The following is a 12,713-nucleotide window of genomic DNA, read 5'->3' as shown; positions in this document are numbered from 1 at the left end:
CAATCAGTAGTTTCTGGATTTTGTGTATTTCTTTCAAACATTAACTTTTGTTATGACTCTGGAAATAGCAAGGCTTGATTTCCGGCAGACTACCCAAGTCAGGTGTAGACTATTAGACATAGCAGCAGAAATTAGGCCATTCAGACCATCACATCTGTTCTGCCATTCAATCACATCTGATAAAGTTTTTCAAGCCTATTCTCCTGCTTTCTCCCCGTACGCCTTAAATCCCCTTGACAATCAAGAACCTATCTGTCTCTATTTTAAATATACACAATGACCTGGTGTCCACAGCTTTCGGTGGCAATTAATTCCACAGATTTCACTCTGGCTAAAGATGTTTCTCTTCATCTCCATTCTAAACTGTCTTTCCTTTACTCTAAGACTGTGTCCTCAGGTTCCAGTTTCTCCTACCAATGGAAACAGCTTCCCAAAGTCCACTCTGTCCAGGCCATTCAATATTCTGTAAGTTTCAATTAGATCTCTGCTTCATCTTTTAAACTCCATCAAATACAGACCAAGAGTCCCAAAATGTTCCTCTTTATTTAGACTTTCATTCCTGGGATCATTCTTGTGAACCTCCTATGTTCCAGAGCCAGTACATCCTTCCTGAGGTATGGGATCCAAAATTGCTCACAATACTCTAAACAGGGTCTGACGAGAGCTTTATAAAACCTCAGGAGTAAATCCCTGTTTTGCATTCTAGTCCTCTTGAAATAAATGCCAATATCGTATTTGTCCTTCTTAAGTATTGACTCAACCTACAGTTAACCTTAAGAGAATCTTGAACTAGTCCATTTGCTCCAGGTAATTTATCCACTTTAAGATGTTTCAGTTTTTCTAGCACCTTCTCCAGGTGATGGCCACCATACTCACCTCTGACCACCACCCTCTCCAACTCTCTGGAATGTTTTTGAATATTATTCAAGTCTTCCACCGTGAAGACTGACGCAGAATTATTTATTCAGTTCCTCACCTATTTCTTTGTTCCCCATTACTACTCCTCCAGAGTCAGTCATTTTCCAGCAGTCCAATGTCCAATTTTGCAGTTTATATTGCAATCTTCTTTTATATTACTGGCTAGCTTACCCGCATATTTAATCTCCTCCGTCCTTATTTCTTACTTCGATTTCCTGTTGGTCTTTGCAGACTTCCTAATCCTCTGGCTTCCCAGTGCCCTTTGCCACAATATATGCTTTTTTTTGCTTTTATGCTGTCCCTGACTTCCCTTGTCAGCCATGGTTGCTTCATCCTCCCTTTAGGTTGCTTCTTTCTCCCAGAGATGAATTTTTGCTGTGACTTCCGAATTACTCCCAGAAACTCCTGTCATTGTTGTTCCACTGTCTTCCCTACCAGGATCCTCTTTCAGTCAATTCTGGTCAGCTTCTCCCTCATGACTGTAGTTGCCTTTATTCAGTTGTAATGCTGTTACATTTGATTCCACCTTCACCCTCTTAAATTACACAGTAAATTCTATCATATTATGGTCACTGCCTCCTAAGGGTTCCTTCACCTTAAGCTCCCTTATCAAGTCTGCCTCATTGCACAACACTAAATCCAGAATTGCCGGTTTCCCAGTGGGCTCCACCACCAGCTGCTCCAAAAAGCCATCTTGTAGACATTCCATGAGTTCCCTTTCTTGCGATCCACTACCAACCTGACTTTCCCAGACCATCTGCATATCGAAATCCCCCATGATCACTGTAACCTTGCCTTTCTTATACACCTTTTCTATTTCCTGTTGTATCTTGTCCCCTAAATCCTGACTACTGTTTGCAGGCCTGTACATAACTTTCGTTATGTTTTTTTTAAACCTTTGCAGTTTCTCAAATCTACACACACAGATTACACATTATCAGACTCTGCTTCATTTTTTGCTATTGATTTAATTTCATTTCTTACTAATAATGCAATGCCACCCCCTCTGTCCACTTGTCTGTCTTTTTGGTAGCGTGTATATCCCTGGATATTTAGCTCCCAGTCCTGATCCCCTTGTAGCCATGTCTCCGTGATGCCCACCCTGCCAATTTAGATCTGTGCCACAAGCGCATTTATCCAGTGTAATTTTTGTCTAAAGAACAGGAGGCTACAAAAAAATAAATACAGTACAGGTAGGTTTAGTGAGTGGGCAACGATTTGACAACTGGAGTGTAATGTGAGAAAATGTGAAATTGCCCACTTTGGCAGGAAGAGTAAAAACAAAACATATTTACATGAATAGTGAGAGTTTGCTGAGCACCAAGATGCATGAGTATTTGGGTCTCCTTGTGCATGAACTATAAGAATTGGTATCCAGATTCAGTAAATTAGGAAAACTCAATGTTATTATTTATCACAAGGGGAATTGCGTACAAAAGTAGGGAGGTTATGCTTCAATATACAGGTCATAATATATTATTGGTGTATTAAGCAAGTATTGGTCAAGTTTTAAGGAAGAATGCAAATACATTGAATGGCAGGGCAAGCTTGGCTGACTCAAATGACCTATTCTTGACTCCTTTCTTAAAAAATGATCAGATAAATATTTCATGTGGAAAAAAAAATAGAAGGCTAGGGGTAAAAGGAGTGGCACTAACTATATAGCACTTACAGAAGATCAGGCAAAAGCATGATTTGGCAAACAACCACTTCAATGCCCTATCATCTGAACTTTGTTGTCATAATGCTGGCTGGAAAATAATGGCAAACACCGAAACCCAACTTGGTTGACTGAATTGAAAGAGTTGAGAACGATTGGTTGACTCAGTCTATGGAGAGAGGGATGCTATTATCTTACCTGGAAATGGAGAATGATATTCCAGATTAAGCCAAGGATCATCGAGGGGTTACCATCTGCAATCTCATGTGCATCGATGCTGACTAGTCTCACCTACAAACAGTGAGACACTCGAAAGTTAATGATCAAAACATTCAGAGTTACAGGACAGACATCTCAGATTAAGATTCTAGATCACAATTCATAGTGCTGCAAAAACAATTATGTATCTGAAACATGTCAGAATGCTAAATATTCTTGAAAGTAACCCAATTATAGGAGCAATGTGTCAATGTGTGGTGGTCCAGGTCAGTGTGGCAGGCAAGTAGCTACACTGAATCAACCAGGTGGTGCAGAGAGGACAGAGGGCAATCCTTTACAGAAACCACTAATGAAGTTAACTGAAAATTTATTTTCAACCATAGACATGTGGAAGTTGGACAGAGGTTGTTGACATAGCCCCAACCCAAACAAAAAAGTACTTACATATCCTTCCTCCAAAAACTGAAGGGCCTTTGCAATGTTATTCAGTCTGAAAATCCGATGCGTTGAATGTTTATACTGTTGCATCTGCACAAAGTAAAAGAGCCATCAGCCAATTCAAATCACACAAAAGACTGATGTATGTCAAGAAAGTTACTATTATACTTCAGGTTTGCTGGTACATATGTAGCTTACATAAGGTGGAGGAAGCTAGGGTCAAGTTCAGCTAGAGAGGATTACATGCAGGCAAGGAAGGAGCTCAAAAATGGTCTGAGGAGAGCCAGGAGGGGGCACGAGAAAGGCTTGGCAGAAGGAATCCGGGAAAACACAAAGGCATTTTACACTTACGTGAGGAATAAGAGAATGGTCAAAGAAAGAGTAGGGCCGATCAGGGATAGCATAGGGAACTTGTGTGTGGAGCCTGAGGAGGTAGGGGAAGCCCTAAATGAGTTTTTTGCTTCTGTCTTTACGAAAGAAACGACCTGTGTAGTGAATGAAACCTTTGAAGAGCAGGTGTGCATGCTGGAATGGATAGAGATAGAGGAAGCTGATGTACTGAAAATTTTGTCAAACATTAAGATTGACAAGTCGCCAGGCCCGGATCAGATTTGTCCTCGGCTGCTTTGGGAAGCGAGAAATGCAATTGCTTCGCCACTTGCGAAGATCTTTGCATCCTCGCTCTCCACTGGAGTCGTACCTGAGGACTGGAGAGAGGCAAATGTAATTCCTCTCTTCAAGAAAGGAAATAGGGAAATCCCCGGCAATTATAGACCGGTAAGTCTCTCGTCTGTCGTCTGCAAGGTGTTAGAAAGGATTCTGAGGGATAAGATTTATGACCATCTGGAAGAGCATGGCTTGATCAAATACAGTCAACACGGCTTTGTGAGGGGTAGGTCATGCCTTACAAACCTTATCGAGTTTTTTGAGGATGTGACTAGTAAGGTTGATGAGGGTCAAGCTGTGGATGTGGTGTATATGGACTTCAGTAAGGCATTTGATAAGGTTCCCCATGGAAGGCTCATTCAGAAGGTCAGGAGGAATGGGATACAGGGGAACTTAGCTGCTTGGATACAGAATTGGCTGGCCAACAGAAGACAGCGAGTGGTAGTAGAAGGAAAATATTCTGCCTGGAAGTCAGTGGTGAGTGGGGTTCCACAGGGCTCTGTCCTTGGGCCTCTACTGTTTGTAATTTTTATTAATGACTTGGACGAGGGAATTGAAGGATGGGTCAGCAAGTTTGCAGACGACACAAAGGTCGGAGGTGTCGTTGACAGTGTAGAGGGCTGTTGTAGGCTGCAGCGGGACATTGACAGGATGCAGAGATGGGCTGAGAGGTGGCAGATGGAGTTCAACCTGGATAAATGCGAGGTGATGCATTTTGGAAGGTCGAATTTGAAAACTGAGTACAGGATTAAGGATAGGATTCTTGGCAGCGTGGAGGAACAGAGGGATCTTGGTGTGCAGATACATAGATCCCTTAAAATGGCCACCCAAGTGGACAGGGTTGTTAAGAAAGCATATGGTGTTTTGGCTTTCATTAACAGGGGGATTGAGTTTAAGAGTCGTGAGATCTTGTTGCAGCTCTATAAAACTTTGGTTAGACCGCACTTGGAATACTGCGTCCAGTTCTGGGCGCCCTATTATAGGAAAGATGTGGATGCTTTGGAGAGGGTTCAGAGGAGGTTTACCAGGATGCTGCCTGGACTGGAGGGCTTATCTTATGAAGAGAGGTTGACTGAGCTCGGTCTCTTTTCATTGGAGAAAAGGAGGAGGAGAGGTGACCTAATTGAGGTATACAAGATAATGAGAGGCATAGATAGAGTCGATAGCCAGAGACTATTTCCCAGGGCAGAAATGGCTAGCACGAGGGGTCATAGTTTTAAGCTGGTTGGTGGAAAGTATAGAGGGGATGTCAGAGGCAGGTTCTTTACGCAGAGAGTTGTGAGAGCATGGAATGCGTTGCCAGCAGCAGTTGTGGAAGCAAGGTCATTGGGGTCATTTAAGAGACTGCTGGACATGCATATGGTCACAGAAATTTGAGGGTGCATCCATGAGGATCAATGGTCGGCACAACATTGTGGGCTGAAGGGCCTGTTCTGTGCTGTACTGTTCTATGTTCTATGTTCTATGTTCTATATCAACCACACAAAATGATAAGCAGGGCCACACACCTGCTTTTCAAAATTTGCAGACCCAGCAAAATGTTACTTCACACCACACTTACAACATGCATGATCCCGTCCTGTTCCACATTCCAAAAATTCCAAAACTTCTTATTCAGAGCATGTGACCTCCTAGTTGTAAACGTACCAGAGGCATAGCGTCACACAGCACAGTACCAGACCCATTGGTGCAACTCGTGATGCAACTCACCCATGTCGATCAAGTTTCCCAAACTAAACGTAGTTTCACTTGCTTGCATTTGGCTCATATTCCTCTGTTGCCTTTCCTATTCATTTACCAATGCAAACATCTTTTAAAATATTGTAACCATACCTGCAGCTACCATTTCCTCTGGCAAAACATGTGAACCAACCTCTGAAAAGAAGTTTTCACTCAGTTCCCTTTTAAATGTTTCTCCTCCCATCTTAAACCTCTGCCATCTAGTTTTCAACTCACCCACCCTGATGAAAAGATCTTTGCCATTCCCAATATCAATGCCCTCATGATTTTATAAAACTCTATAAAAGGTCACGCCTCAATTTCCTATGCTCCAGTGGAAAAAAGTCCCAGCCTATCCTTACAACTCAAATCCTCCAGTCCCATCAACGTCCTGGTAAACCTTTTATTAAACCTTCTCCAATTTAATAATATTCTCCTTAGAGCAAAACAACCAAAACTGTGCAAAGTACTCCAGAATTGGCCTCACCAACGTCCTGTACAACCTCAACATGATGTCCCAACTCCTATACTCAATGTCTGAGCACTGATGACAGGCATGTTAAACGCCTTCTTAACACCCTGTCTATGATGCAGTTTCAAAAAACTGTGTATCTCTACATCAGGAAAACCAAGCGGAGGCTTGGGGACCGCTTTGCGGAACACCTATGCTCAGTTCACACTAAACAACTGCACCTCCCAGTTGCGAACCATTTCAACTCCCCCTCCTATTCCTCAGACAACATGTCCATTCTGGGCCTCCTCCAGTGCCACAACGATGCCACCCGAAGGTTGCAGGAAATGCATCTCGTATTTCGCTTGGGAACCCTGCAGCCCAACGATATCAATTTGGGCTTAACATGCTTCAAAATCTCCCCTCCCCCACCGCATCCCAAAGCCAGCCCAGCTTGTCCCCGCCTCCATAACCTGTCCTTCCTCCCACCTACTCCCACCTCGCCCCTCCCCATCTCCTACCTATTAGCTTCATCCTGCTCCCTTGACCTGTCCGTCCTGTCTGAACTGACCTATATCCTCCCTAACTCCCCAACTACACTCGTAGAACGTAGAATGTAGAACGTAGAACAATACAGCTCAGAACAGGCCCTTCGGCCCTCGATGTTGCGCCAACCTATGAACTAATCTAAGCCTCTCCCCCTACACTATCCCATCATTATCCATATACTTATCCAAGGACTGTTTAAATGCCCCTAATGTGGCTGAGTTAACTATATTGACAGGCAGGGCGTTCCACGCCCTTACCACTCTCTGAGTAAAGAACCTGCCTCTGACATCTGTCTTAAATCTATCACCCCTCAATTTGTAGCTATGCCCCCTTGTACAAGTTTTACTGGCTCCATGCCTGCCTCTTTGACCTGTCTGTCTCCCCTATCTCTGGTGTACCTGAACCCGTAGATCTCTCTGTTCAGCAACACTATGCAAGGCCCTACCATTAACTATACAAGTCCTGCCTTTGTTTGCTTTACCAAAAATGCAAAATATCACATTTATCCAAATTAAACTCCATCAGCCACTCCTCAGTCCATCAGCCCAATTGATCAAGATTCCTTTGTAATCTTAGATAACCTTCACTGTCCACTATACCATCAAATTTAGTGTCATCTGCAAATTTACTAACCATCCCTCCTAAATTCTCATCCAAACTGTAGTTTATATAAACAAACAAAAGTGAATCCAGCAGCAACTGCCAAGGAACACCACCAGTCATATGCTTTCAGTCTGAGAAACAACTCTCTACCACCTCCATTTCCTGTCAAGCCAATTGGCAAGCTCTCCCTGAATCCCATGTTACCTAACTTTACGAATTAGCTTTCAAGTGGAAAAGTCTTTACAAAAGTCCATATGGACAATGTCTACTGCTCTGCCCATAATAATCTTTTTCCTTACATCCTCAAAAAAACTCAATCATGTTTATGGGACACAACTTCCCTCTCACAAAGCCATGCTGACTATCCCCAACCAGTCCTCGCCTCTCCAAATGCATGTAAATCCTATCTCTCAGAATCCCCTCCAATAACTTATCCACCACTGATGTCAATCTCACAGGTCTGTAGTTCCCATGTTTACCCTTACAGCCTTTCTTAATCAAAGGCACAACAACATTAGCCACCCTCTAGTCATTTGGCACCTCATCCTTGGCGGTAGATGATACAAATAACTCTGGTAGGAGCCCCGAAATCTTTCCCTAACTTCTCCCACGGCATACACTTGATCAGGTCCCTGAGATTTATCCACTTTTGTGTTTTTTTTTAAAAAGACTTTCTGCACTTCCTGTATGTAATGTGGGCCGTTTTCAGACATCAATATTCATTTCCCCGATTTCCCTAGCCTGCATTTCTGTCTCCACAATAAATCTGATGCAAAATATTCTTTCAATATCTCTCCCATCTCTTGTAGTTCTGCACAGACAATCTCATTGATCTTTAAGAGGTGCTATTCTCTCCCTAGTTGTTCTTTTGCTCTTAAATTACTTGTAGAATCTCCTTGGATTATCCTTAACCTTATCTACCAAGAATATCTTATATCCCCTTTTTGCCCTTTTGATTTCACTCTTCTTAAGAATGCTTTTACACCGCTTATACTCACAGAGATTCACTTGGCTCCAATTGTCTGGATCTAATATATGACCCCTTATTTTTGACCAGAGCCTCAATATCTTTATTCATCCATTGTTCCCTACACTTATCAGGCTTACCCTTCACTCTAACAGAAACATAATGCCTCTGAACTCTTGTTACTTTTGAAAGCCTTCCCTTTGCAAGTTTCCTGGATTATCTGTCAACAGTCTACTCTAAATCAACTCTTGAAAGTTCCTGTCTCATACCATCACAATTTGCCTTACTCCAATTAAGAACTTTAACTTTTATACAAGGCCTATCCTTTTCCATGCCTATTTTAAAACTAATAAAATTATGATAACTGATTCCACAGTGTGCCCCCACTAACACTTCAGTCACTTGCCCTGCTCTTATTTCTCAACAGAAGGTCAAGTTTTATCCTTGTCTAGTCGGTACATCTACATCTTGATAAAGAAAATTTTCTTGAACACATCTAACAAGGTCCTCACCATCCAAGCCCTTAACACTATGTCAGACCAAGTCTATGTTTGGGAAGTTAAAACCCTCTCTGATTACACCCCTATGAGTCTTACATATAGACTGAGATCACCAACCAGGGGAAACATTCTTGTACCATTTGCCCTAGCAAGCTCTCAAAAGTATTTTATATCTTTCAGTGAGATCTTCACTCATCATTTGAAAACAAACATATTTTCTATTATAGCTGCCAAACTAGTAATTTCTCCACATCACAATCCGCTTGCCATATTCATAGAAGATCATGGCATCCCTACAGTGCAGAAAAAGGCCCTTCGGCCCAACAAGTCCACACCGGCCCTCACAGCATCCCACCCAGACCCATCCCCCATATCTTCACATCCCTGAACACTTTGGCAATTTAGCATGCCCAATCCACCTAACCTACACGTCTTCAGACTGTAGGAGGAAACCTGAGCACCCAAAGGAAACCCACACAGAGACAGGGAGAATATGCAAACACCACACAGACAGGCCACACTCTCTTCTTCTCTTTTCTCAGATTGGAGACAAGTTGAAAGTGGTGGTCCCCAAAGCTCCATGTTGAGACCTTTGCTTTTTCGGATTTATAGAAACTATTTAGAGATGGGTGTTGAGGGCAAAATCTCTAAATGTGCTCATCATACTCAGCTAAGGAGAGTAATGATTTGTATGGAGGATGCTGAGCAACTTCAGAAAGGACATTGAAATTTTATCTGCCCATTTCGCCAATATGTCAATGCTGACAAATGAGGTAATACAGTTTGGTAGAAGAAACACGGAGTGACAATCCATGCTCAATGATACAATTTTAAGGGAAGTACAGTAGCAGAAGACCTTGGGGGTCACTTGCTTAATTCTCCGAAGATAGCCAGGCAATTTGCAACAGTTGTTATAATGAGTGATAGGACCCTTGGGTTTATAAATAAAGGCACAGAATGTAAAAGCAAGTAAGCGATGCTACATCTCTACAGATTGTTGGTCTGACCATATTTGGAGCAATGTGTTCAGTCCTGAGCACCTTTATTTAAAGCTTCTCTCAGAATGCAAAGATGATTTACTGGAATGACACCAGGAATAACAGATATTAGAGACAAGGAAAAATGAAAGAAATTGGAATTAACCTCCTCTGCTCCAAGGAGAATAATAAGTGACTTTATTGAGGTCTTCAAAATAATGAACAATTTTGAACAGGGTAAAGATATTCTGTATCCACTAGTTAATATGCCAGTAACTACGGGTCACAATTTCAAGACTGTGAGCTAGAAAGCTGGGAGTGAGATGAGGAGAAGCTTCTTTATTCAATGTTGTTAGGATTTGGAACGGGTTGCATGGGAGTGTGTGGAATTAGATTCCAAATGATGTTTTGTAAGAGTTAGATATATTTGAAAAAGTGATAAATTTGGAAAGCTTTAAAGGTAGTGCCTGAGAATGGGATGAAGCTGGGGTGGCTCTTTTGGGAGCCAGTACAGACTTGATAGATCAAATGGCCTTCTTATGTACTGTAAAATTCTGCAATTCCTCTTTGCAATCTCCTCACAGCTGGCATTCCCACCCAACTTTGTAATTTCAGCAAATTTGAATAATCACATTCACAAATGTCACTAATATTGATTGTAAACAGCTAAAGCCTAAGTACCAAATTCCACCCAAGTATTCTATTATTACAGCTTGCTAGTGTGAAAATATTACATTTATTCCTGCTCTTTGGTTTCTGACCATCAAACAATTCTCAAGCTGAGCTGACACATAATTCCATGGATGTTAGTTTATATCAATTTATTGCAAAGGACCTTACTGAATGCTTCTGCGACAACCCAAAAACTCTACATTTACTAGTTCTCCTTAACCACACTTGTGGAATTCTGAAACTGAGCTGTTAAATACAAAATTTGCTGTTGTAAATCTGTGTTTATTAAACTCTATCATGTTATGATTTTGTTAACAGTTCCTAATAATAAATTCTAGCATTTCCCAGCAACTGATGTCAGGCTAAATGGATAATTACCCCATTTCTCTAAAACATTGCTCATCATTTTGAATGCCGCTATATGAAAAGTGAGAACAACCACAACCTTCTATAGAAAGTAGGAACCGCAGATGCTGGAGAATCTGAGATAACAAGATGTAGAGCTGGATGAACACAGTAGGCCAAGCAGCATCAGAGGAGCAGGAAAGCTGACGTTTTGGCCCTAGACCCTTCTTCAGAAATAGGGGATGGGAAGGGGCTTCTGAAATAAATAGCGAGAGAGGGGGAGGCGGATAGCAGATGGATAAAAGGGGAAGATAGGTGTGGACTTCACAAGTTTAAAAATCTCCCCTTCCCCTACTGCATCCCAAAACCAGACCAGCTTTTCCCCAACTCCCTAACCTGTCCTTCCTCCCACCTATCCCCACCTCCCATCTCAAGCCCCACCCCCCATTTTCTACGTACTAGCCTCATCCTGCCCCCCTTGACCTGTCCGTCCTCCCTGGACTGACCTATCCCCTCCTTAACTCCCCACCTACACTCAGCTTTACTGGCTCCATCCCCACCTCTTTGACCTGTCTGTCTCCTCCCCACCTATCTTCCCCTTTATCCATCTTCTCTCTGCCTCCCCCTCTCTCCCTATTTATTTCAGAACCCCCTTCCCCTCCCCCATTTCTGAAGGGCCTAGGCCCAAAATGTCAGCTTTTCTGCTCCTAAAATACTGCTTGGCCTGCTGTGTTCATCCAGCTCTACAACTTGTTGTTATCTCACAGCCTTCTGTAGTTTTGCCATGGAAGGCTGAAGTCTCTGAACACTGGTACCATTCTGTAGATCTTTTCTGTTCCCACACATAGACCTTGATATCCTTCCTAAAGTTTAGCATCCAGACTTGGACAGAATAGTTCAGTTGAGACTTAAGTAGTGATTTGTAAAGGTTGAACATAACTTGTTTTGGAACAGAACAGTATAGCATATTATAGGCCCTTCAGTCCACAATGTTCTGCCGACCCATTGTCCTACTCTCAGATCAAACTACTCTGCATATCCCTCATTTTACTATCATCCATGTGCCTATCCAAGAGTTGCTTAAATGACCCAATGTATCTGACTCCAGCATTACTGCTGGCAGCGCATTCCATGCACTGATGACTCCATGTAAAAAACCTACCCCTGACATCTCCTCTATACCTTCCTTCAATCATCTGAAAATTATGCTCCATCGTAATAGTCATTTCTACCTTGGGAAAGAATTTCTGGCTATCCACTCTATCTATACCTCTCATCATCTTGTACACCTCTACCATGTCACCTTTCATCCTTCTTCACTCCAGTAAGAAACACCCTAGCTCCCTCAGCCTTTGCTCATAAGACCTGCCCTCCAGTCCAGGCAGCATCCTGATAAATCTCCTCTGCACCGTCTCTAAAGCTGCCACATCCTTCCTATAATGAGGCAACCAGAACTGAATACAATATTCCTAGTGTGGTCTAACCAGGGTTTTATACAGCTGCAGCATAACCTTGCAGCTCCTAAACTCAATTCCCCTGCCAATGAAAGCCAACACACCATATGCCTTCTTAACAACCCGATCAACTTGGGTAGCAACTTTGAGGGATCTATGAATGTGGACCCCAGGATCTCTCCGTTCCTTTGCACTGTCAATAATCCTGCCACTGTGTTCTGCATTCAAATTTGACCTTCCAGAATGAATCACTTCACACTTTTCCAGGTTGAATTCCAACTGTCACTTCTTTACCCAGCTCTGCATCCTGTCAATGTCCCGTTGCAACCTACAATAGCCCTCCACCTACCTTCTAGCTAAGACTTTAAAATGGTTGCTTAATGAAAACATTCCTCAAGAGGATATCTACCTCTATGTAAAGATATTACACCAAAATAAGCAGGAAGTCATAAACTACAGAGTGTTAAATAACCTTACCAGTCTTTGCCCGGATAGTACCTCCAGCAGAGCCATCAGGATCTTCCCATCTTGCATGTCTTTAAACAAATCCTTCACCTCTAGGGGCGGATTGCACT

The 12,713-nt window shown here is 42.4% G+C and overlaps 1 protein-coding gene across 1 annotated transcript in view; it reads right to left on the bottom strand.

The window, feature by feature from the left end:
- Nucleotides 1-12,713, bottom strand: part of LOC125455580 (calmin-like) — a 122,994-nt gene that overhangs the window by 34,186 nt on the left and 76,095 nt on the right. Inside the window, exons 3-5 of the mRNA XM_048537718.2 lie at nt 12,616-12,711; nt 3,242-3,325; nt 2,777-2,869 (exon numbers count right to left, since the gene is read on the bottom strand). Of these exons, the coding sequence (XP_048393675.1) occupies nt 2,777-2,869; nt 3,242-3,325; nt 12,616-12,711 (273 nt within the window). The remainder of the gene's footprint in view (nt 1-2,776; nt 2,870-3,241; nt 3,326-12,615; nt 12,712-12,713) is intronic.

The sequence above is a fragment of the Stegostoma tigrinum genome, chromosome 10 (assembly GCF_030684315.1).
Source record: "Stegostoma tigrinum isolate sSteTig4 chromosome 10, sSteTig4.hap1, whole genome shotgun sequence".
In the NCBI taxonomy this organism is placed as follows: domain Eukaryota; kingdom Metazoa; phylum Chordata; class Chondrichthyes; order Orectolobiformes; family Stegostomatidae; genus Stegostoma; species Stegostoma tigrinum.
Note: the sequence above shows the minus strand (reverse complement) of the source record. Positions and strands in the feature narration are given on the sequence as shown.